Source organism: Dama dama, chromosome 4 (genome assembly GCF_033118175.1).
Source record: "Dama dama isolate Ldn47 chromosome 4, ASM3311817v1, whole genome shotgun sequence".
NCBI lineage: Eukaryota > Metazoa > Chordata > Mammalia > Artiodactyla > Cervidae > Dama > Dama dama.
The window spans coordinates 16,201,830-16,225,635 of NC_083684.1; the positions used below are offsets into that span (position 1 = coordinate 16,201,830).

Consider the following 23,806-nt stretch of genomic DNA (forward strand, 5'->3'; position numbering starts at 1 on the left):
CAAGTCACCCCTCTGTCTCCTTGCCCCTGGCCAGCACAGTGCCTCTTGCAAAGTGGATACTGGTTCTATGCCACCCAGCTCGCCCTACACGGGTGCAGAGTCTCTGCAGGGGCACAGCCTGTCTGGAGACATGGTGTTGAATCTAGACAAAGATGTCGACCTAGAATGTTCTACAGCAAAGGCAGTGGTTTCCCCACCCAATGCTGTCAGGAAATTAAATGACTAAAGCAACAATAAAGCAATGGGCCAAACAGTCAAGTCTGGGCACAGCTTTAACGACTAATTTCTAATGAGAGTTTCAAAACACTAATTTTCCAGAGCAGAAAATCAAGTTGTGCTCATTTATAACCCGTCATCTGCAATGAGTCGGAGGATATTTCTTTCTGTGTTGTCAGTTAACTTTCTGAGCCCGTCAGAATACAAAGTAGGGCCGTGGGGCCATAAATCAGATCTTTGGGACCTGATAAATGGTTATTGTGCAAATCCTGCATTTGCATTGGATCTGGGGACATAAATCTACTTCTCATGATCTTACTTTAAAAAAATTATCCCCCTGAAGTCAGAGTGAGCAATTTATACAGGCATTCTTTGCCAGCTGTTTGTTTTTCTCACCTTTTAATGACTGCCTTTTCACTCTCTGCGTTTACTCTGTCTTGTAAAGTGTCACTCATCACATGGAAGAAACTCCCAGGACTTTGGTGTAAATGTGCCCACCAGGAAGAATTTACAACTTTTTGCTCATCCAGAATAGCTATTGTTTGGGCAAAGACTGTCATAACTTACTAGTGTTAGAAAGAAGCTTCCAGACCATCCTTGAACCTGCCCTTTGTTAGATGGGAAACCAAGACTCCAGTTGGCAGTATTGTCACCAGGCCAGCTTGGTGACAAGACCCAGTGTCTTGTTTGGGTTTGAGAGAAATAAGAATCCTTGATAGCGTGAAGAAACAGCTGCAACCTTCATGATTAAGACTAAGCGAAGCCTTCATTCAGAGACAGAGACGTGAGTCGATAGGAAAAGCCAAAGAAAGAGCAAGGTGCTTGCTCACTCATTCCTTTGTTATTCATTCATTCATTCACCAGGCATCCAGTTACCTTGGCCCATTCTCCTACAGTCATTACAAGTAAGAATAAAGATTCCATAGATGAGCCTCAGAGAGTTTTTCATTTGACTCAGTATATGTCAAGCAGGCAAAAATGAAAGACCATCAAAATACCCCTGTTATTTTGGGCCCTCTGCAATTCATTAGTAGAATATTCTGAAGCACATCATGAAAAGGATGTTTGGTTTTTTTTCATTTTTCTGTGCTTTAATCACCTAGGAAACCATGGAGAGCTCACTTCCTTGAAGGTATTTCTCTTGTATATAACAGCTTTATTGAGACATAATTCACAAACCCCACAATCTACCATTTAAAATATACAATTCAATGGGCTTAGTATATTCACAGAGTTGTGCAACCATCTCCACAATCAATTTTAGAACATTTTCTTTACCCCAGAAAGAAATCTATTCTCCTTAGCCATCACCTCCATTCTGCCTCTCCTCTGCCATAGCAACCACTAATCTTTCTACTAATCTACTACTAATCTACTTTTGGTCTCTATGGATTTGGCCAGACTGGATGTTTCATATGAATGAAGTCACACAGTGTATGACCTCCTTAGGTTTTTTGTCTCTTTTTAGAAAGACAGGAATATGGTAACAGAACTGCTTACTATCTCAAGAAAAGACGCATTCATCCTTTTTGCCATCAACTTTATGAAAGTTTGAAATGCACAGAAATGTTGAAATAATTTTGCAGTGAGCATTCATTCACCCATCACCTAGATTCTACTGTTTTCTTCCACTTGCTGTATTGCAAATCTACCTGTCTCCCCCACAGACTACAATTGTAGTGATGGGCATTCAAGGGAGCAACTTCCAACCTTGCTGTATTCAGAAGGAAAAATACTCAATTATTCACAATAAAATGTCAATTTAGGAGATTTTAAAAGCCAAGAATGTTAGTAAATTGACATTAGAAGCCCAGAAAGATAGAATTATGTTCAAAGGTTGGAGAAGGCTTGGAATAGCTTTCCAAGAGAGCATGTGATAGGGACATGAGGCCCAAGGACCGACCAGGTTTGGAACAACATGCATCTCAAAGGGACTAGCAAGCAGCCTGGCTCAGCGGTCCACACTGGGAGAGCCAGGGAGTAAGCCACATGTTTAGGGAGAGAGCAGCCTTTTCCTGCATCTGCTAATTTGGCTGGGTTTGTTGTTGTTGTTTTTGTTTGGTTTTTTGTTTTGGGGGGAGTTTTTGAGATCCAGAGGTTTAGTTTAAGTGTCAATTTTGACTCATACATTTGAAGGAAAGGTGCATTTCATTTACTCTTGCACAGCACAAGCTTTTAGAATTGTGATGGTACCCAGATCCCCAGCTCCTCCCAGACCAGGGGCCAGCATCACACGCGCAGATGCCCCAGGGCTGTGGTCTGGATGGGCAGGAGCGAACCTGGTGCATGAAGAGAGGGAGCAGGACGTCGGGTGGGTGCTGAAACCATACACCACTCACTCTGCCTCCCAGCCCATCCGCTCTCACCTTCTGGCCCCACAAGCCTGTGTGTGAGTGGTGTGACTCAAGAAGGGTTGGAAGACACTGGCCTGTGTGGTGCATGCATGTGCGCGCGCGCACACGCAAGTGTGTGTGTGTGTGTGTGTGTGTGTGTGTTATGAAGACACATTTATTTTGTGTTACTACGAAGTGAAAAGAAAAGCTCTTGGCAAACAGTTCAATAGCTCCTGCTGATAAGTGCAAGGTAATTCTTTTTAATGAGAGAGCTAGCCTTGATATAACCATATTAAGGCTTCTGTTGGAACAGGAATTCAAAATGTTCATCTGGGTAATTTACTCATCAGTCACCAGTGTTTACCAAAGGCCAGCAGACACCCTGAGAGACATGAAGGCACAGATAAACAAGATGTGTCTCCCAGACCGCAGAGAAGTCTGTCCACTAGGGGGAAGCACACAATTAGGACGTCATTTTATTGTATATACGCTTATGATTAGGTTGGGCCATATGAGATTGCTGACACCTGATGGGTTTTGACCACTAAAAAGGCAACTTTATGGTTCGGCCTAGTATCTGTACAGTGTTCTGTCACTCTGCGAGGGCTCCCATGACAAACGACTGCAGACTTGGGGGCTAAGACAAGAGACACTTACTTCTCACACTTCTGAAGCTGGAAGTCCATGCTTAAGGTTCTGGCGGACTCAGTTTCTGGTGAAAGCCCTTCTCCTGGCTGAAGGACAGCCCCCTCCTTGCAGTGTCCTCATGTGGCCTCTCCTCCATGCATGCACAGGGTGGAGGGGGATTGTGCTCAGGCCTCTTCTTCTTCTCAGAAGAACACTAATCCCGTCAGATCAGGGCCCCACCCTGCGACCTCAGTTAACCTTTATTATGTCCTTAAAGGCCCCATCCCCAAATTCAGTCACACTGGGTGTTAAGGCTTCACCATGTGAATTAGGGGAGAGGTGATGGAACACAAATATTCAATCCATAAAGAGAAGCGAAAGTCGCTCAGTCATATCAAACTCTTTGCAGCCTCATGGACTATACAGGCCATGGAATTCTCCAGGCCAGAATACTGGAGTGGGTAGCCTTTCCCTTCTCCAGGGTAACTTCCCAACCCAGGGACCAAACCCAAGTCTCCTGCATTGCAGTGGATTCTTTACCAGCTGAGCCACAAGGAAAGCCCAAGAATACTGGAATGGGGAGCCTATCCCTTCTCCAGGGGATCTTCCTGACTCAGAAATAGAACTGGGGTCTCCTGAATTGCAGGCGGATTCTTTACCAACTGAGCTGTCAGGGAAACCCTAACAAGTGTGTAATTAATACATTGTATGTGTATCCATACACCATATACAGTATTACATATCATGTATAATATAATACATACATAAATATTTTTATGCAAAAAACTAAATTTTTTATTAAGATTGTATTAAATCTACAAATAACTTTGGGGGGAATTCACCTCATAACAGTATTTAGTTTTGTAAGCATGAACATGGTATATCCATTTATTTAGGACTTCTCTAATCTGTCTTAGCAATGTATTCTAGTTTTCTGAGTATAGGTCCTGTATATATTTTGTTAAGAATTTTACAGGTCTTGACTACCTTAAATGATATTATTTACATTTTATTTTCCAATTACTATTTGCTAGTACATTTTAATACAAGTGAGTTTTGTGTATTGACTTTGCGTTTTGTAACTATGCCAAAGTAACATTCATGTTATTAATTTTTTAAATTCCTTCAAATTTTTATACCTGATTATGTCATCTGCCCATGGAGGAAATTTTACTTATTCCTCTCTAATCTATATGCTTTTTATTTTCCACCCTTATTGTACCAAGCTCAAACCCCCTAGTACACTGTTTAATAGAAGTTAATACATATATGTTTTTGTAGACACACACAGATCACATATGTAATATACCTCCTATAGCAGTAAGGTTGCACAGAGGAGAGAAACGCTGACTTTGCCAAGAGGGAAATGGAGGTGTGGGGGTGTAAAGGAAGACATCTTTATATTATTACCTTTTATTGAAAAAAAAAAAAAAGGACTTTATTGCAAAAAGATTATAGGTTCATGGTAGAAGTTTTAGAAATCCTGATATGAAAAAATAAGAAAGATGCAAATCCCAAATAGCCAGACACAGGCACGACTACTCTTAAGGCCAAAGTCAGCTAGGGAGGCATCTCAGCCCAGAGTGTGGGTCCTGGGCTTACCAGCTGTGTGACCTGGAGCAAGTCACGTCGCCTCTCTGTGCCTCAGTACCCCCATCTCTACAATGGGCCAGTAATCCCAACCCCATGAAGCTGTGGTGAGGGTCATATGAGTTGACCTGTGTGAAGCGCTGAGGAAGCTTCTGGCACAGTTAGTGCTCAGTAAGTGTTAATATTATCTTCTATTCTATCACTGTTATCATCATTGCCGTTATTCTCAATGTGGCCACCACTAACATCCCCTTCCAAGGTTGTTTTCTCAGCCAGGTTGGCAAACGGGTTTGGGATTATGAGCCCAGCGGTGTGATAAGAAGGGCTTGGCACGCAGGGTATAATGGGGAGAGGGATTTTGAAGCTGACCTTGGACTCCAGAGGAAAGTTGTTACTGGTGTTTGTGAGAAGGATGCAGTGAGCACCTCCTGTGTTAGCCCCTGGGCATTCTCTGGTCTACACATGAACCTCTGTAGTGGGTAAGGTTTTCACCGTCATCTTCATTTCTTGAATATAGTCATCCTGCTACGCTGTGTCTCTCTTGGTTTTTAAGGTCTACATAGTGCTTTGTTGTCTGGGTAACCAGTCACTTTTGATAAACAGTTGTGTGTATGTGTGCTAAGCTGCTTCAGTCGTGTCTGACTCTGCAACCCTATGGACCATAGCCTGCCAGCCTATGGGATTCTCCAGGCAAGAACACTGGAGTGGGTTGCCATTCCCTCCTCCAGGGGCTCCTCCCAGCCCAGGGATCAAACTCTCATGTCTCCTGCATTGGCAGCCGGGACCTTTACCAACAGTGCCACCTGGGAAGCCCCTTGATAGACAGTTACCTGATATTTTTAAATTTTTCTGTACTCAGCAGTGATGGAAGAAACATTCTTGTAGCTGAGTAACTGCCAAATAAGTTTGAGTAGTGCTTTGTTCTGAGACCCTTTCTGGGATATTCACAGTGCGAATTTATATTTTCAAGGCTCTGAAAAGTCCTGCAAAGGAGGGGCGAGCTTTGATTTTATTAATCCAGCATTCCCAAATTTTAGAAATTGCTCCCTTACTGTCTTTTGGCTAAGTTATTGGCAAAGGAATTTCTAGATCAAAGGATAGAGAGTTTTAAGGGATTTTCTTTTCTTCTAAGAATGTTGTTTTGGGAACTGGCAAAGTTGGAGACAAAGCTTCTTTCCTGGCTAAACCAAGATGTTCTTTTAATCACAATTAGATGTAAAGTTCAAGACTCAAAAAGCATATGTGATGTTCTTTTAAACATTCAAACAAGACATGTGCAAAAAAATTACATGGGCTCTCTTTGATTCTTCTGGGAAGTCAGCTTAGAAGAGGTTGATTCATCCAGAAAGCATCAATTTTCATTTTCTAGAATTCAGACAGGAAAACATGTAAAATGAGTAAAAGAGTCTCATATGGACTATCTCAGAGGGTCATGGGAAATTTTAAATGCTGCGGCAGACCCTTGAGAAATGTCCATTGTAAATATTGCTTTTGAAATAAAACAAGGCTCAAAGTAAGTGTTTTGGACGGGCTGACTACTCTTCTTTTACTCTGCCTTAATGCATCCATACTGACTCAGTAAACACTTCCTAAACTTGCACCACTAGCGGGGCCCTAACTAGCCTTTGTCCTCTTGTAGAACTTATACTCCAGCGGGAAGATGGGCAGTAAGCCAGTAAATCAATGTTTAACCACATTAGTTGAGTGCAGCTTACAGCCTGTAGGACAGTAAACAGTATGATAGACTGGGGAGCCCCTGGGAGAGGCCCCTGAAATGGGCTGGGAGGGAGGAGGTGACATTTGAACTGAGGTCTGAAGAGTAGTAAGGAGCCAGCCAAGCAGAGAGCTAGGGACAAAATTCCCGGTGGAAACCAGCGGTTAAAACAAAAGTGGGGAGGGTGGAGGTCTACGGGCTTCGGGTCTGGGAAGGCATGAATGAGAAAACAGCTGGCGGCCCTGGGCAGTGGGAGGCTCAGAGGCCCAAGAAGTGTCGTCTCCCTTGTCAGAAGCTCTGTGACTCCACACAGCTGACCCCATCGGGGCACTACCCATCGTCCCTCATGGACCAGGTGCATGGCCATCTTCACACACCCTGTAAATCCCGGGACACCGGCTCCTTGGAATCCTATAACTCTTTGCTTCCTGTTCACTTTTCACGCACTGGCGTCTGCTCATTCGCCCACCCATCCTTGACTAAGGCCTGCAATGGACCGGACACGTGACAGACCACTGGACCTGGGAGAGAAAGACAGCCCCTCCTCTGGGCCCTCACCCCTCGTGTGCCAAGTGCAGTATCAGCGATGAACCCCCTTGGTAAAAGTCCTCAGCAGGGGCGGGAGCTTCCTGCTTTGCTCACTGCAGTCTCCCCCGTCCCTAGCAGAGCTCTGGGCTCCTAGCAGGTCTTCCAAAAATGTAGGGCATCAGTGCCCGGGGCTGGGCATGGTGGACCCAGGGCTTCCCACACGGGGACCAGCAGAGTCACCTGTTCAGGGACCGCTCCTCTAGACCACGGGCCAGGCCAAGGCAGGTGGAGATGTGCTCTGGGCCAGGTCTCTCCACATGGAGCCCAGACCCTCTCAGCTCCTCCCCAGAACCATGTGGCTCTCCCACAGCCCAGCCTTGGTAAGAGACAGTGTCTGGGATTGCTGCCACCCAGCCTCCAGTAGAGGGAGAAGGCCTGTCCCCTAAGCCAAGCAGACACTGCTAAGAACCTCCTTGGTGGCAGCTTGCCAGGCAGTGCTCACTGACCTTCAAGGCATGAAACCGGGCTCTGCCATCCATCTATCCCACTGTAGTCTCTGCCACAACCTCACTCATCCACTTCTCAAAAGCACCAACACCTCTGCTCGACTTGGTCTCAGCTGAGCTGAAATGTTCAGGTGCTGAGCAGACACATGACCTGTCAATTAATCACCCAATAGAAATAAAGTCTGAGAACAAATGCAGTGGAGATTAACTTTGCCTTGCTGGTCTTCTGACATCCGGGTTTGCTCTCCCAGCAAGCATGTTTCTTCAAGACAACCCACCCTGGAAACGGCACCTGGCAGAGACACGACCACGCCCTCCCTTTGATGGACAGACACGGAACTTGACCTGCAAGCTGTATAGCCCTGGAGGAGAGGCCCCCAACCTGGCCACACGCCGCAGGGGGCTGATCCATCTCACTCTGAAACACCAAGACTAGTTGGTTTCATTTTGCTTTTCAGCCTTCTAATAAGTGTTACTTATTATTAGCACTAATAAGTGTTAGTAAAGTTGGATAATCATGGGCAAGGGGGAGTCTCACGAGACACAGGACACTGGACTAGCACATCTACATGCCTGCACGGCCCGGGAGAAATCCAGCCTCTGTTCTGGAAATCAGAGAAAGACAGGCTGCTTCATTTCAAGTTGGTTACCTAAAGTCTCCCAAAGTGAGTATCGTGGGAGCTCAGGCCTGGGTCAGTCAAACCATGTTGAAGAAGGCTTGTCCCTTCATTCATTCATTCATCCATCCAACCCCTGAGTGCCTGCTCCGCGTGTGCCAGGCACTCCTCTAGGCATCAGACACACAGGCAAATGAGACAGATGAAAGGAGGGTGGAGAGTAAGGCAAAGCCTGCGAGACATGATCAGGAGTTTGGATTTTATTCTGTGCCCAGTGGAAGGTTACTAGAGGATTCTAAGCAGGAACTCACTCATATGAGACCGTGGTTAAGAATCTGCCTTACAGTGCAGGAGACAGGGGTTCAATCCCTGGTCTGGGAAGATTCCACATGCTGCGGAGCAACAGAGCCCTTGCACCACAACTGCTGAAGCCCGAGGGCCCTAGAGCCCGTGCTCCACAAGAGGAGCCGCCGCGATGAGAAGCCCGAACACTGCAACTAGAGAGAAGGCACTGCCCGCTGCACCTAGAGAAAGCCTGTGCGCAGCAACAAAGATCCAGCACAGCCCAAATAAATAAGGGAATATTTTTTTAAAAAGAAAAATGGTGAATTTTCAATTGGCTGCTCTTTGAAGAACTGACAGTAACAAGTAGAAGAGAGGCAGAGTCAGGCACCACAGTGGTCCAAGCAGAAGATACTCACTGATGATCTCACCCCCTGCTTCCTATGACAGAGCAGATGATGGACTCACGGCAAGCCTACCCGGGTCCACTGAAGGGTGGGAAGGGAGCTCCTGGGGTGGGCTGTGTGCTGCTTGTCATCACGGCGGTCCAAGCTGGAATCAAGATTGACAGAAGAAATATCAATAACCTCAGATATGCCGATGACACCACCTTTATGGCAGAAAGCGAAGAGGAACTAAACAGCCCTTTGATGAAAGTGAAAGAGGAGAGTGAAAAAGCTGGCTTAAAACTCAACATTCCAAAAACTAAAAGCATGGCATCCGGTCCCATCACTTCATGGCAAATATATGGGGAAACAATGGAAACAGTGAGAGACTTTATTTTCTTGGGCTCCAAAATCACTGCAGATGATGACTGCAGTCATGAAATTAAAAGATGCTTGCTCCTTAGAAGAAAAGCTATGACCAACCTAGACAGCATATTAAAAAGCGGAGACATTACTTTGCCAACAAAGGTCTGTCGAGTCAAAGCCATGGTTTTTGCAGTAGTCATGTATGGATGTGAGAATTAGACCATAAAGAAGACTGAGTGCCAAAGAATTGATGTTTTTGAACTGTGGTGTTGAAGAAGACTCTTGAGAGTCCCTTGGACTGCAGGGAGATCCAACAAGTCCATCCTAAAGAAAATCAATCCTGAATAATTCTTTGGAAGGATTGATTCTAAAGCTAATGCTCCAATACTTGGGCCACCTGATGCAAAGAGTCGACTCATTGGAAAAGACCCTGATGCTGGGAAAGATTAAAGGCAGGTGGAGAAGGGGATGACAGAGGATAAGATGGCATCACAGACTCAATGGACATGAGTTTGAGCAAGCTCCAGAAGATGGCGAAGGACCAGGAAGCCTGGCGTGCTGCAGTCCATGGGGTCACAAAGAGTCGGACACGAATGAGCTACTAAGCAACAAGGGTCAGAATGTCTGTATGGAACCGACCGAGCTTTGGTCCATGTGCCATCGCAAGATGGCAGCTGGCAGGAGAGTGTGATGGTAGCATTGTAATCTGGTAGCACCTCATGCAGGAGGACCTCAGGACTCCACCAGGGGCTCTGGGATGCCTGGGAGGGCAGTCCAGGGAAGAGCCTACAGGTGTCGGGAGCTCCTCCCCTTGTCCTCATGGAAGGTCATCACCTTGTGCTAAGCTGGACAAGCTCTACTTCCATCTCCCCAACCCTGAGAGGTCCTGCCTGGCCACTCACCGAGCCTTCCTGTCCACGCCTTCCCTCTATGGCATCGCGCCATCCAGGGGACGTCCCTCCTGTTACCAAGACCGCCTTCCTGGGCCCTGGGTCCTGTGGAGCAGGACAGAGCGCCGTCCCCATCTCTCCAGGACCCTGTGCCGGCCCGTGTCACGTACCTGAGCCTGGACTCTGGGACCACGTGTCCTCCCGTCTCCTCCGTGTGCTTTGTCAGGAGACGTGAAGTACGTTCTCAGAGCCACAGCTGCCTGAGCTGTGCCAGAACACTGTGTATCCTTCAGCCGGGAACTCTCTCCAGTTCTGTTTATAAATAAAGTGGTTGATTTGAATCACCCAAGCAGATATTTCATTTAACCTAGGGGGCCCATTGGGCTGGAATTAAGTGAGGAGCTATATTACTTTGCAAAATTTTTTAACTAATTTATTTATTTTAATTGGAGGATAATTACTTTGTAATATTTTTAAGTCTAAAATAATAGCAAGGATCTTGCTATCCCATGCTGAACAAATGTGCATCCTCAGTGCAGTGGAAGTGAACCCAGGAAGCCTGCAGAGGGGTTCTGTCAAAGTCTCTCTCTCCTTCCCACCAACGCTGAGGCCCCCAGAGAGCTGGGCCCCTGGCTTGGAAGTCCTCTGGCCAGGCAGCTTTCTTCCCCACTCTGCCAGGGCCCTGCCAACAGTAAGCCCACTTCCCAGGACAATGCGGGCCTGGAGCGTGGTTAGATGCCCCCCGCCCTGCCTCCCCACTGGCCTGATCTACCGATCAGCCTGCCCTGCGTGTTTGATGCTGATACCTGGGAGAGGCCAAGCCTTGGCAAGCTCACGAGCAGCTCCTGTGAAGCTACACACAGGCTGCAAGGAGTCTTGTTTTTTGATTTTTCTTCCCTTGTAACAAGCAAAGTTCACATCACAGACAAATTGCCTGGAAATTCCAATTTAATAAGGCATATGCATTTTTCAGGCCTAGGCGCACAGAAAATGTCTTGCACACCAGTATTCTTGCGCCAAAAGGTTTATTAAAGAGACAGCTTTGAAAATGCAGAAACGTACATAGAGTGCCTGGCCAGTCAGTCTCAAGGGCTCGTCGGCCAGGAGGTGGGAGTGCAGGCTGGGTGACGAGCGCTGGGCATTCTTCCCCTCGGGGGTAGACACTCCAGGGCTGGAGGGGGGCACAGCTACCTCAGGGGGCCTCCACAAGCTCTGAGTTTGGAGGCCGTGGGTTCAGGGAAAACAGCGCTGGGCACTCGGGCATTCTCAGTAAATGGAATGACCCCACCCTGCCCTTTCCATGGCTGCAAACCTGAGTGGACGCAGGAAGATGGACATCCAGGAGATCTGGGATCCAGGAGGACCTCCCCAACATCTCAGTAGGAAGAGGCAACAGAGAAAGTCCATTAACTAACAGAGGAGGGCAAGGGGCCCAGCAGGCATGCAATTAAATAGCACAGCGATGGAGACCTGGTTGCTTTTTCATATATACATAATTTTTTTTATTTAGTTTTGTCTGTGCTTAGTCTCACTGCTACATGGGCTTTTCTCTAGTTGTGGTGCTCGGGCTTCTCGTTGCAGCAGCTTCTCTCGTGGATGGAGCACGGGCCGGAGGGTGAGAGGGCCTCAGTGGTGCAGCTCCCGGGCTCCAGAGCACAGGCTCCATAGTTGTGGCACGCGGAATCCTGGTTCCTCGGCACGTGGGGTCTTCCGGGACCAGGAATCAAACCTGTGTCTCCTACATTAGCGGGCGGATTCTTTACCACAGAGCCACCAGGCAAGCTCCCAGATCTGGTTATTTTTCAAAGAAAATAAAATAGCGGGGTATTATCCTGTAAAACCACTCAAGCTCTTGCTTTCACTGGGAATGTGGTAGGTATAGACCTCAACCACCAGGCATTGTTCTCAGGGGACAGCTTCCAATCAACCAACCCCTGTAAGCTTGTTATTCAATATAACTCTTCCCTGCACAAGAAGCCAACATGGTCATTATGGTGCAACACTGTAGCAACAGAGGACCAAAAACAAAGACAGGAGAATAAAAGGGCGCTCTTAGCCAAGGTGGAACGCGAGATTACTTAATTCAGTTTTTATTTATAATCTAAACTCTGAGTTAAGTAATCAGGGAACAAAGTACAGTCCATTTAAATTTTTCATTATTTCAAATATATTGAACCACCACAAATCACTCATGGATCAACCTTGAACTTGTTACCCTGTAAGATGGGAAACAAATGTCACCATTCTTCGTGTTTTCCATTTGCTTGATGTTCCAACCGAAAAAGAAAGAATGAAGTAACATCCAAGGGCAGCCACCTGCTCTGGGCACTCCACTGCACCCTGCGAATGCAGAGCGGCCAGTAAGTACCTGGTCCTGGGCATGAACACACTGTATCCTGGCTAGGCTCCAGTGCCTGGAATCTGGCACACCCGTGTTTAATTCCATCTCGGCTACTTCTTAGCTGTGTCGCTTTGGGAAGTAGCGAAGCCTCTCTGAGTCTTGGTTATCTCATCTTTAGAGAGGGATGATACCCACTTGATCAGGTTGCTGTGAACCACAGAAGTAAATGAGGCGCCAACTGTGAATGGTGAGCACAAGCCAGGTACAGCAAGCATGCATAATACAGCCAACTGGAACCTCGTCCTGACGTTGAGAAACTGGTGAAGGTGTTGAGAAACTGGTGAAGGTGGCAGGCCTATGAGGGCCCATACGCTGCTCTTACAGGCATTTTCATCCATGCGTGTGCCCAGCAAGGACGAGAGGATGGCGTGACTAACCCTTCTAACCAGGGGACTCAAAGCAGGCGGGCAGTTGGGCAGGGGGGCGGGCAGAGGACACATTTCAGGTGGGTCTTAGCAGATAGCATCTTGCCAGCTGGAAGTGTAAATTACTATCAAGCTGAATGGCGGATGTTTTTAAAGCAGTTCGCTCTCAGGAGTAATTTATACATTTCTTCTGCTTTGAAGAAATATGGAAATGATAACTGAGGCATCGAGAGTGGTGAGAAAACCTCCGTTAGCCTCGTTCATTCTCTCCATCTGTTCCCCGTCACTGTTTCGGCTTCAAAGCCTTGTTTCCCCAGGGCTCACCAAGTCACGCATTTCCAAAACACTCCGGGGGACGCAGTGGGTCACATCAAGAGAGCGTGCTGGGCCTGGCCTGGTGTCCAGTGGCACACCCAGCAGCCCCTTGGAGTCAGGCCTCACTTGACCCTCACAGCCACCACTGAGGCCACTGGGATTGTCCCACCTAACAGAGGAGGAAATGGGTTCACAGAAAATCTGAGTCTTCTTCACTCCGAAGTCGATTACCTTTCACTCCCCTGTGATGCTGACAACATGTGCGATTGGGCAGAGCTTGTATGGAGGTTAAGGGCAGGGCCCTGGCTCCAAGTTCAGATCCCAACATTGCTACACACTAGCCGTTGACCTTGGCAAAGGCATTTATCTCTCCAGGTGTGTGTTTTGTGGGGGTTGGGGGGATGGAGTTGTTTTTGTTTTGATTTGGTTTGCTTTCCCACTGGTTTAATATTTATTGTTTTCCTTGGCAAAAAGTCAAAGTGCTAAATTTTTTAAAAAATAAAACATCCTACTTAAGTGTTTTTTTTTAATATACAAGTTGGTTTAAAATGGCCAAAGTTCAGGGAAAACTAAGAAATCTACAGCCTGTAGTTTAATAATAGAAAAAATAAGACAATCATAAGGTCTATAGCATCTAGCATCCTCTTAGTTGCCCACGTTTCCTTAGCCACCCAGGTCAAAGACATCCAGGTCATGTTCAGCCAGACAGACAAGACTCTCATTTCTTACTTAATGTACCTTTCTATTGCTTGAACTTCTTACAATGAGCTTGTGTTACTTTTATAACAGCCTCAAAAATAATAAGAACATTCTTTTTAATTTTTATTTTATATTGAAGTGTAGTTGATTAACAATGTCATGTTAGTTTCAGGTGCACAACAAAGTGATTCAGTTATACATATACATGCATCTGTTCTTTTTCAAATGTTTTTTTCCTATTTAAGTGACTACAGAACATTGAGCAAACACAGTTCCCTGTTCTATACAATAGGTCCTTGTTGATTATCTATTTTAAATAAAGTAGTGTGTGTAGAACATTTGAAAATTATTTGATGGTTTCCCATATATCTAGAATTCAAACCCCTTAAATGATTCAGGTTCTTTGTAATTTGTCCCTCCAAATTCATTTTTCAGTTTCCCCTGGAGAAGCTATGTTCCAACCACAACCATCTACTTTCTGGTCCCTAAATATTTATTCATTCAACAACTATCTATTGAGTGTTGTATATGTGCTAAGCAGTGTTCCAGGAGATGGGGTCATGACAGTAAACAGATATCCTTGCTACTGTGGAACTAATATTTTAGTGCCTATCTCTGTTCCATGTTAATTCATATTCTTCTTTCCCCAACGTGTCTGTCCTCTCATTCTCTGACAACATCCCCCCATTCCATCTGTCTCAGTTCAGATGCTGCATCCTCTGTGAGGACCCCAGGGTTACCCTCCATCACAGGTAATTCCCTCTTCTCCCAAGCATCCATGTGCCCTGCCCGTAACTTCATGACAGTGCTTCTTCCAGCCAGTCTGCATACAAGATGCATCCAAGGTGTAAAATGGGGGGATAAAAAACTGGACTTGAACTCAGGAGACAGGCTGTGAGAACCGGGCAGACGTGAGCTCCTTCCTTTCAGGCTTGTCACAAGGAATAAAGGAGGTGCATGTACAAAACATTCAGCACAGAGACAGCCCAGAGTTAATGGTCAGTCATTACTTTCTGGATGAACAACTGTACTCTAATGATGTTTTTGGATTTGTATTAAAAATTATCTGGCAGCTAGCATGGGAGCTTGTGCCCAGCACTCTGTGAACATTTTTTGAATCTATTTTGAATATAATCTGTCATTGTTTGGGGATTTTTATTTTTTCAGGTATTCTGTTTACAAGGATCCAGCAGGCTGGCTGAATATCAACCCCATCAACGGGACTGTCGACACCACTGCTGTGCTGGACCGTGAGTCCCCATTCGTCCACAACAGCGTCTACACTGCCCTCTTCCTGGCAACTGACAGTGGTGAGCAACTTTTTAAATTCCAATAAGTGTGTACTTTGCAGTTCTAAATATATCTTTACACTTCTACATTTCTTCTGTTAGGCCTAGAGATGTTCTTGGTAAGAATAGAAATGTGTGACGGCAGGGAAGCAAAGTGCATAAACATATAGTGAGTCAGTAAAACCCCCAAGTCCTGGAATCCTCGGGTCTTTGTCTAGATAGAGGTCAGAGCAGGGAGCTCACCCTGTTCTGTCTCCGGCAGGCACCAAGGCTCGGAAGCCAAGCTGATGTCCTTCATCCTGGCTCCTGTTCTCATCTACAGGGACTGTTCTTTTCCCTAATGCAAGTTGAAAGAAAATCCCAGGGGACATCACAGATCCTGATGATTGAATTGTCCCCATAGCTTTGTTCCTGTTATGATATACACCACAGAAAGACATCAAGTCCCCTCAGCTAGTACCTTGGTAATCACAAAACAATTCCTGTTCATTCAGAAGCTAATAATACAATATCCACAAGCCAGACTCTGTTCCAGACACTGGAGATAGAGTCGTGAACAAACAAAGATCATTGTCCTGGTGCGGCTGGCATACTCATGGAGAAAGGAAGGAATCTGACTAAAATACATAATGTGCTTTTGGGGAAGAAAAAGGAATACTATTTATGTATGAAACAGGGAAACAGGAAGAAGAGATAGCAAACAAAAGGATGCTATAGTTTTAACTAGACAGCCCTGAGAGGCTGACTGAAGAAGTGGCGTTTGAGTCAAAACATGAAGGAAGTGGGGATGGGACCCCTCAATCTTAGGGAAGAGCAAGGAGGCTGGAGGCCAGAGCAGAGAGGGCAGTGGTCCAGGATGAGGATCGTGGAGGGTCGCGTGGGCCCCTGGCTTCTACTTTGTGTGAAATGGACACCATTGCCAAGTGCCACGATCCTTCTGCTGCCTTGTTTGAGACAAGGAAATAAGACCGAAGTCGGGACACCTCTTAGGAAAACTGAGGACAGTCTAGGGAAGATGGTGGGTTGGACCACTAATAGAGGAGGGGATGAGAAGGGGTCAGATTCTGGAGATAGTCTGTAGATTTCAGATGCAACGCTAACAGGATTTGCTACTGGTTGAGATGAGGGGGATCAGAATTCATTTTCAAGTATATTAAGCTGAGATGTCTACTGTATCAATCACATAAGAAGTTTCACTGTCCCTGTAATTCCTGGAAGCCAGCTGTTGATAGCTGAAGACTCAGTTCTGAGTCCTGTAAGTGCATTGAAATGGATATTTATATGTGCCTTCATTCCCTTAATGGGTGAACTGAGACTTCTCAGAGGCTGGGTACTTCCATGCACACCAGATAGGAGAGCACATCTGAGAAGTGAGCGATCGGTGTGCCTCACAGTAGGCAAAGTGGGCTCCACAGTGAGTCCACCTTAGAGTCTGGCCTTGAGAGGCGGGGAGGATTGGGGTAGGTTACAGGGTCAGAGGTGGGGTACCTGGGGCCACAGAGTGGTGGAATCAAAACTAAAAGGGAGTGTGGCATGGGAGGTAAGAAAAGGGTTATATCCCCTGTGCCTAAATGTGGAGAAATTCATTTGGATGCATATGGAAAACGTCTTCAAAACAAGTCGTCTGAGGAAGCAGGCACCCACAGGACCCCACATGCTCTTGAGGAGGAAAGTGACATGATGAAAGAGCACATGGACACTCATCAGCAGAGAGCTGGACCAGACCCTGTTGTGGTCCTGGAGACTCAGAGATGAACAGTACATCATCCTTGTGCTCAGCGAGCTAACGAGTTATTGTGAGTTAGAATAGCAAGCAGGAGATGACCAAAGAACATCATAGCTGTCCTACGGGAATTAACCAGAGGAGCCCCAGACCATCCATTCTCAGAGTGGTCATGGGGAGCTTCTTAGTTGAGGGGATCTCTAAGCCGAGTGATGAAGGATAAGTTGAGAAAGGGTAAGACGTTCTGCTAGAAGCCTGAAAGAAAGTGGATATGTGAGACCCTGAAACGTTGCTCAGTGTGACTGGAGACTCCATATTTACAGAGAGAAGGGAACTGGATCTTGTGTGGAATGCCCAGCTCCTATCACATGCCAGACTTTGAGCGGGCACTCATGTGTTTGTTGAATAGATAATACATTAGGTCGTTCTCCACAGGCCATGCCGAGAAGTTTTCTTTGATTCTCAAACTCCTCCAGGATAACTCTGTACTTTAGGAAGGTAACCCCCACAGCAGTGTGGAGATCAGTCAGGTCATGGTGAGACATGAGGCAAGGCAGCCCTAGAGAGCCGTGGAGAAATCAAGGTAAGAGAAGCGGTGGAAGTAGTCTGGGTAGACTCAGTCTGCTCAGTCACGGGAAACACATTTTTCAACAGGAAACACATTGAAAGCCATCACGCGTGTCTTAGTTAAAGGGATCATGCAGCCTGGTGGAAACAGAAGTGAATTAGAAAGGGTGAATCCAGAAAACATCTGGATGTAAGAAACAAGGCTTTGAAAACAACACATACTCAACATGAAACAGAGAAAGGTGATGATAAGTTTCTAGTCAGAAATCTAGTCCATTAACCGAAACAGAACTGGTTTCAGAAGACTGTTGCCACAGTGTCTGTATGGGGTGGATGCTGAAATGGTCCCATGAGATGCTGCAAGGCAGGATAAAATAGAGGCCAGGAGAGGCTTTTCTCAGGGACTCCCGATGCAAGAGAGACGGGTGTCATCAGAGCAGATATGTTTTGTGAAAGGAGCAAGTCTAGACAGGGATCAGCAGTGGAGGTTTAAAATGCTATTCCAACAAATGGTGTCAGTGAGGATCAGCTGAAGTAATGACTTCAGAGTTCCAAGAACCACGTAAATGTATCTGTACATGTAGAGAAAATTCTCAGCTAAGAACACCATGAAGGAAGTTTGAATATTTTATGCAATTAGTCATCAAAAAAAAAAACCTAGAAATGAAGTAAACTTTAATTTTTGCCAGAGACAGGTGTGACTGGGCAAGCTGCTTATAGATTCTGAGATTCAGCTCCTACAAAATAAGGAAGATAATTTCTGCTTATAAGGTTGTTGTGAGAAGATGAAGTGCTGGGCCCTCTACAGTTCCCATCAAGAGTCATATGGAATGTTCAATAAATGTCAGTCCCACCCTAGTGGGGTTATAAGAAGGAAAGAATGGACCTCAAGGAATATACAGTTTGAAATGTATTTCTTCTCTAACTCCGTTAATACTAATATCAGGCAAGGAAATTCAAAATCTGGCATCACAGATGTTTCCAAAGTTTAGAAATGTCCCTGAAGATGGAATGGCAAATAAAAAACAGGTTGGCATCACTATACAGAGCCATCATTAGAGATGATAATCTTGAACAAGGCCCAAAAGACTTAGAGCAAAAAAGAGAATAAATTTTAAAAGATCTCATAAATCAGAGAAACTTTTGTTTAAAGTCGCCTTGTCACTCACCAAAAACTTATCTCTGGATATTATGTTCCACCAGGAAAAACCAACACTTACCTGTGAGATCAAAGTTAATAGTACTAACAGATGTCTCAATGTTAAACAAAGTAAGAATTTTTATTTTATTAATTTTATAGAAATACAGTGTATTTGATGGGATGAAAGTATAATAAATTTTTGTCATGTATCATGAGGGAAGCTAAAGCAAAATAAATTGATTCTCTTCAAACAAGCAGTCAAGGGCTTCCCTGGTAACTCAGCTGGTAAAGAATCCGCCTGCAATGCAGGAGACCCTGGTTTGATCCCTGGGTTGGGAAGATCCCCTGGAGAAGAGAAAGGCCACCCACTCCAGTATTCTTGGGCTTCCCTTGTGGCTCAGCTGGTAAAGATGCTGGAGACCTGGGTTCAGTCCCTGGGTTGAGAAGATCCCCTGGAGGGGGGCATGGCAACCCACTCCAGTATTCTTGCCTGGAGAATCCCCATGGACAGAGGAACCTGGTGGACTGCAGTCCGTGGGGTCTTGAAGAGTTGGACACGACTGAACGACTAAGCACAGCACAAGCAAGGAGCCCCTCGGGAATTTATGCCAAAACATGTCAATAAAATTCATGGCTGTGGGAACTTTCTGGTAGGATATGGTAGACCCAATGTCCCTACTGCGAAAAGTAGAAAAATGTGGATAGATCACAAAAGTCTTCATTGTAAAGGCATCAGAGAGCTGCAGAAGCAGTGACACCTAAATCAACTAAAAACTAAAATAGAAAAATGGAAAGAACTGTTCTAAAAAGAGTATAAGGCCCCTAGCCACTTTTACCTCTCGGGGGCCATTTTAGATTTTGGGCAAGGATCAGGCTTGATCCAGGCAAGGCCTAGGATGGAGAGAAATAAATGAGAAATACTTGTAACAGTTATGTGACTGGTGTGACAAAGTGAAGACCTGAGGGCCCTTAACCACATGGTTATAGATAAATGCCTTTTAAAGGGTAGAGTGAAATCTCCCAGGGTCTCACGGAAACAAAGACCTAACAAAGCAAGCAAACTCGCCTTAAACACACAGCCGTTCTCTCTTTAAGACATTTGCCACGTTTTGAAGCTACAAGGGACTTGTATGCAAAAGACACCACACAAAGAAGAATGGGTAAGGGACTTGAACAGATATTCACTACGAAAGATATACAAATGGCAGTAAAGGTATGAAGAGATGCGCAACACTCATCAAGGAAATAAAAATTAAACTATGCAAATATGAATTAAAATACAAATTAATCAAGGAAATACCATGACATTCAAAACTCAGCACACCTACAAAATGACTGAACTGAAACGATGGGGAATGCCAAGTGTTGGCAAGGATGTGAAATCACTGGGGCTCTCCCATCCAGCTGGGAGAAGTGTGATCTGGTACAACCACTCGGGAAGCTGCAAGTGTCAAATACCACTGAACATATGCATCCCCTGTGACCAGGAATCACATGCCTTACTATACATTCACCAGAAACGCATGCATCTCTTCACCAAAACCCACACACCCGAGTGTAACAACCAGCACTATTAATGCTAGCTCAAAATTGGAAACTATCCAAATGCCCAACAAATGTAGAATAAATGAATGGTACATTCACACAGTTGGGTCTATACAGCACTGAGAATGAATGATGTGCAGCTATTGACAACAAGTGAATGAATCTTGCAAACAACACTGAGCAAAAAGAAGGCTGAAGCAGAAGATCACATACTGAGTGATTCCATTTACATCAAGGTTGAACAAGCCAAACTAACTCTTGCTTCAGCATTACTTAAGGGACTTTTTTTACCTGAAGTGTATAGTTAATTCACAATGCTGTAAGTAACTATGTATATAACTATAAGACAGTATATATGTTCTTTTACAGATTCTTTTCCCTTATAGATCATTACAAAATACTGAGTGTATTTCCCTGTTTTATATAGAAGGTTCTTATTGTTTATCTGTTTTATATATGGTAGTGTGTATCTATTAATCCCAAAGCCCTCATTTATGCCTCTCCCCACTTTCCTCTTTGGTACTCATAAATTTGTTTTCTGTTTCTGTTTCTGTTTTGTATATAATTTCATTTCTATCTTTTTTTTTTAGATTCCACATATAAGCTATATCATATGATATTTGTCTTTCTTTGTCTGACTTAATTCACTTAGTATGATAATCTCTAGTTTCATCCATGGTGCTGCAAACTCATTCATTATTTCATTCTTTTTTAAGGTTTAGTAATATTTCATTGTGTATATATATCACATCTTCTTTATCCATTCATCTGTTGACGGACTTTTAGGTTGCTTCCATGTCCTGACCATTGTAAATATTACTGCAATGGACATCCAGGTGCATTTATCTTTTCAAATTATGATTTTCTCTGCATATGTGTCCAGGAGTGGGATTGCAGGATCATATGTATAGGTAGCTCTATGTTTAGTTTTGTAAGGAACTCCAGAGGAGTTTCTTAATCTTATATATATTGGACTCACTACCTGGGTGTGCTCAGATTTTGCAGTTTCTTCAAGCTGTGTCTTTATAGAAAATGAATGTTTCTATATTTCAGTACTACCTAAGAAATATATATATCTATATAACTGCACAGAAAGCATGTCCCTGGCCCACTGTGCCTTCTCCAGGAGACTGTAACCATTCGTGTGTTCTCTACGTACCGGTACCCTCGAGCTAGACTCAGCATCTTGTCATTCTAAGGAAGGACAATCCCCAGCTGCTGGAGGGCAGGGGGCAGTTGTGCCAGGAGAGTGGAGTGACAGGACGTCTGCAGAGGGAATAAGGCAAAGTGTGCAGTTTGCAGTCCTGTAACACTTAGCAAAAAGCAGAAGTGACGCCATGACAACTCCTACACAAGCTCTACTCATTCAGTTCAGAACAATGGGAAGGCAGCATCAAAAGAGAATCTTTTACAAATCTCTGAGAGACTGGAGAAGGAAATGGCAACCTACTCCAGTACTCTTGCCTGGAAAGTCTCATGGACCAAGGAGCCTAGTAGGCTACAGTCCATGGGGTCGCAAAGAGTCGGACACGACTGAGCGACTTCACTTCACTTTAGAGACTAGAAGCTGTGAGATCAGAATAGAGGAATGTAAAAAAAAAAAAAGTCAGAAGCAGGGCTGCAAATCTATCCTGAGTTAAAAACTCTTTAACAGAAGAGTTTTAGAGAAACTTTTAGAAGTTTTAGAAGAGTTAAAGAGAAAACTCTTTAACAGAAGTTAAAAACCCTTTGGACCTGTTTGCTTGCAGCTCCAGTGTGAATCTATATATATGTATGTATATATATGTAGAATAGCACTTCATAATAATATTGATAATGCCTGGGATACAGATGATTTGAGGAGGAAAAGACACAGACAGAGGCTACAGATAGAGGCTAGGTTGCAACCCACAGATCCCTCAAGGATGTACAAGGCAATTTTTGTAAACTGGTATCAATTTTAATGAGCTATAAATTACCCAACAACCTTGTTTTTTTAATAAGTGAAATGCTTTTGTTTGACTAAAGCAGAACAGGCTGCTGTCGTTAAATGATTGGAAGAGTACAGCCTTTCATCCTATAGATTAATAAGGTGTGACCTTTCCTGTTGGCAAGCATTTTATCTTTAAAGATGGATATTGTCATTTACCTTATGTGGTCCAGATTTTCTGAAAAGGTTAAGACAGTGTCTTCAGAGTACAGGAACTCCTTCATTAAAGACTTAACAAACACAGAATTGCTGGCCTGTCTTAAGAAAGGGGGAGAAAATAATGTTAATAACTCATAAGGAAAATACCAAGATGCAGAGAGAGAGCATTCAAGAGTGCAGTCAGATGGCATCCCTCTGGGGCTGTGCTGACAAGGAGGCAAAGCTGCAGCAATTAGCACTGGGCAAATCCCAGGTGGTTATATCGCTCCTGCTCAGGTAATCACCAGAAAGGTCAGATGTGAGTCTCACTGTCTTATGTGGGCTGAAAGCTGCCACAAGCAATTTCTCCTCGGAATCGAGGAACTGCCCGCCCCCCCCCCCCCAACAAGGGGCTTGTCCTGGGCAGGAAGGGCAGAGCTGGCCACTGCTTCTTGGCTCCCTGCCTTCTGCTCAGGACTCCCTCAGGCTGGTCTTCCTGCCTCCTTCTCATCTATAACCTCAGCTTTCACTCCTCCTCCTGTTCTGAAATTGGGTAGGGTTCAGTGTTCCATGACTGTTATCGAATGGCTCTTATACCCTCAGATCTTAAACTGTGACTCCAAAGGCCAAAGACAAGTATTTTGCTTCAAGAAGTTCAAATGCCCTTGCTTTCCAGCACCCAGCTTATGCAGAGTTTAAAGAAAAAAGAAAAAAATTATCCCCATTAGTTCTTTCTAAGGCTCAGTGCATACGAGATAGTTTGAGCCAGGAAATACATACTATCTCTAGCGTCCATATGAAGTCTTTATATGATTATCAAGTGTTGCATCCCCATCTATTTTCATTTAAAAGAATAAGGGGAAAAAACAAGCCCAGTTATGGCTAAATTCAGCAGCATGTTTTCATGACTTAGCAACTTGTATAAAGTATGTTTGAGTCTGTTGGTGAAAAATGTGCTGTGGGCAACCAAGAAAACATAGACAGAGAACCCAGTGTAACAGCTGTACCATTAAAATGGAATAGAATAAGATCATGATTTTTCACGAGCTAAGATCTATCATGTCCTAACTTGTCTTTTCCCTCAGTCGCCTATATAATAGATGATCTGATAATGCCAGCCCATCAAAATTGAAATATTGTACAAAGGACTTTTAAATTGATTCAAAAAGAAAAAAAGTAATTTTGCCCCATAAGTGAAATGACCACTGAACTACTGGATAACAACGGCCCCCAAACCGGGAATGACGGGGGAATCTGAACTTCAAAATGGTGCCTCCATTTATCGTCTTTCTCTTTCTGTAGACCAACCAAGCCTGCTTGGGGATGTAGTAAAATTATTTAGATTAATTCTACTTAAAAGATGCTAGTTTGGATAAAATCAAGCCATTAGTTATGATGGCAACCCAATTAAGCCAGTTTAACACCCCTTATCTCAGCTGTTATAGTAATTGAGGAAGAAAAATACATTGAAGACCCAGCCATCATTCCTCGTTACTTCAAGTACCAGTAAAATATCAATCACTTTGAAAATACTAGCTCCAATTTTGTCACTGACAAAATAGCCCAATAAAAGAACTCTTGAGATCTGGTAATAGAAGG

The 23,806-nt window shown here is 44.5% G+C and overlaps 1 protein-coding gene across 1 annotated transcript in view; it reads left to right on the forward strand.

Annotated features, from left to right (window-relative positions):
• The window catches only part of CDH13 (cadherin 13), a 992,246-nt gene that overhangs the window by 947,697 nt on the left and 20,743 nt on the right, over positions 1-23,806 (forward strand). The window contains exon 11 of the mRNA XM_061138277.1: positions 15,003-15,145. Coding sequence (XP_060994260.1) covers positions 15,003-15,145 — 143 coding nt within the window. The remainder of the gene's footprint in view (positions 1-15,002; positions 15,146-23,806) is intronic.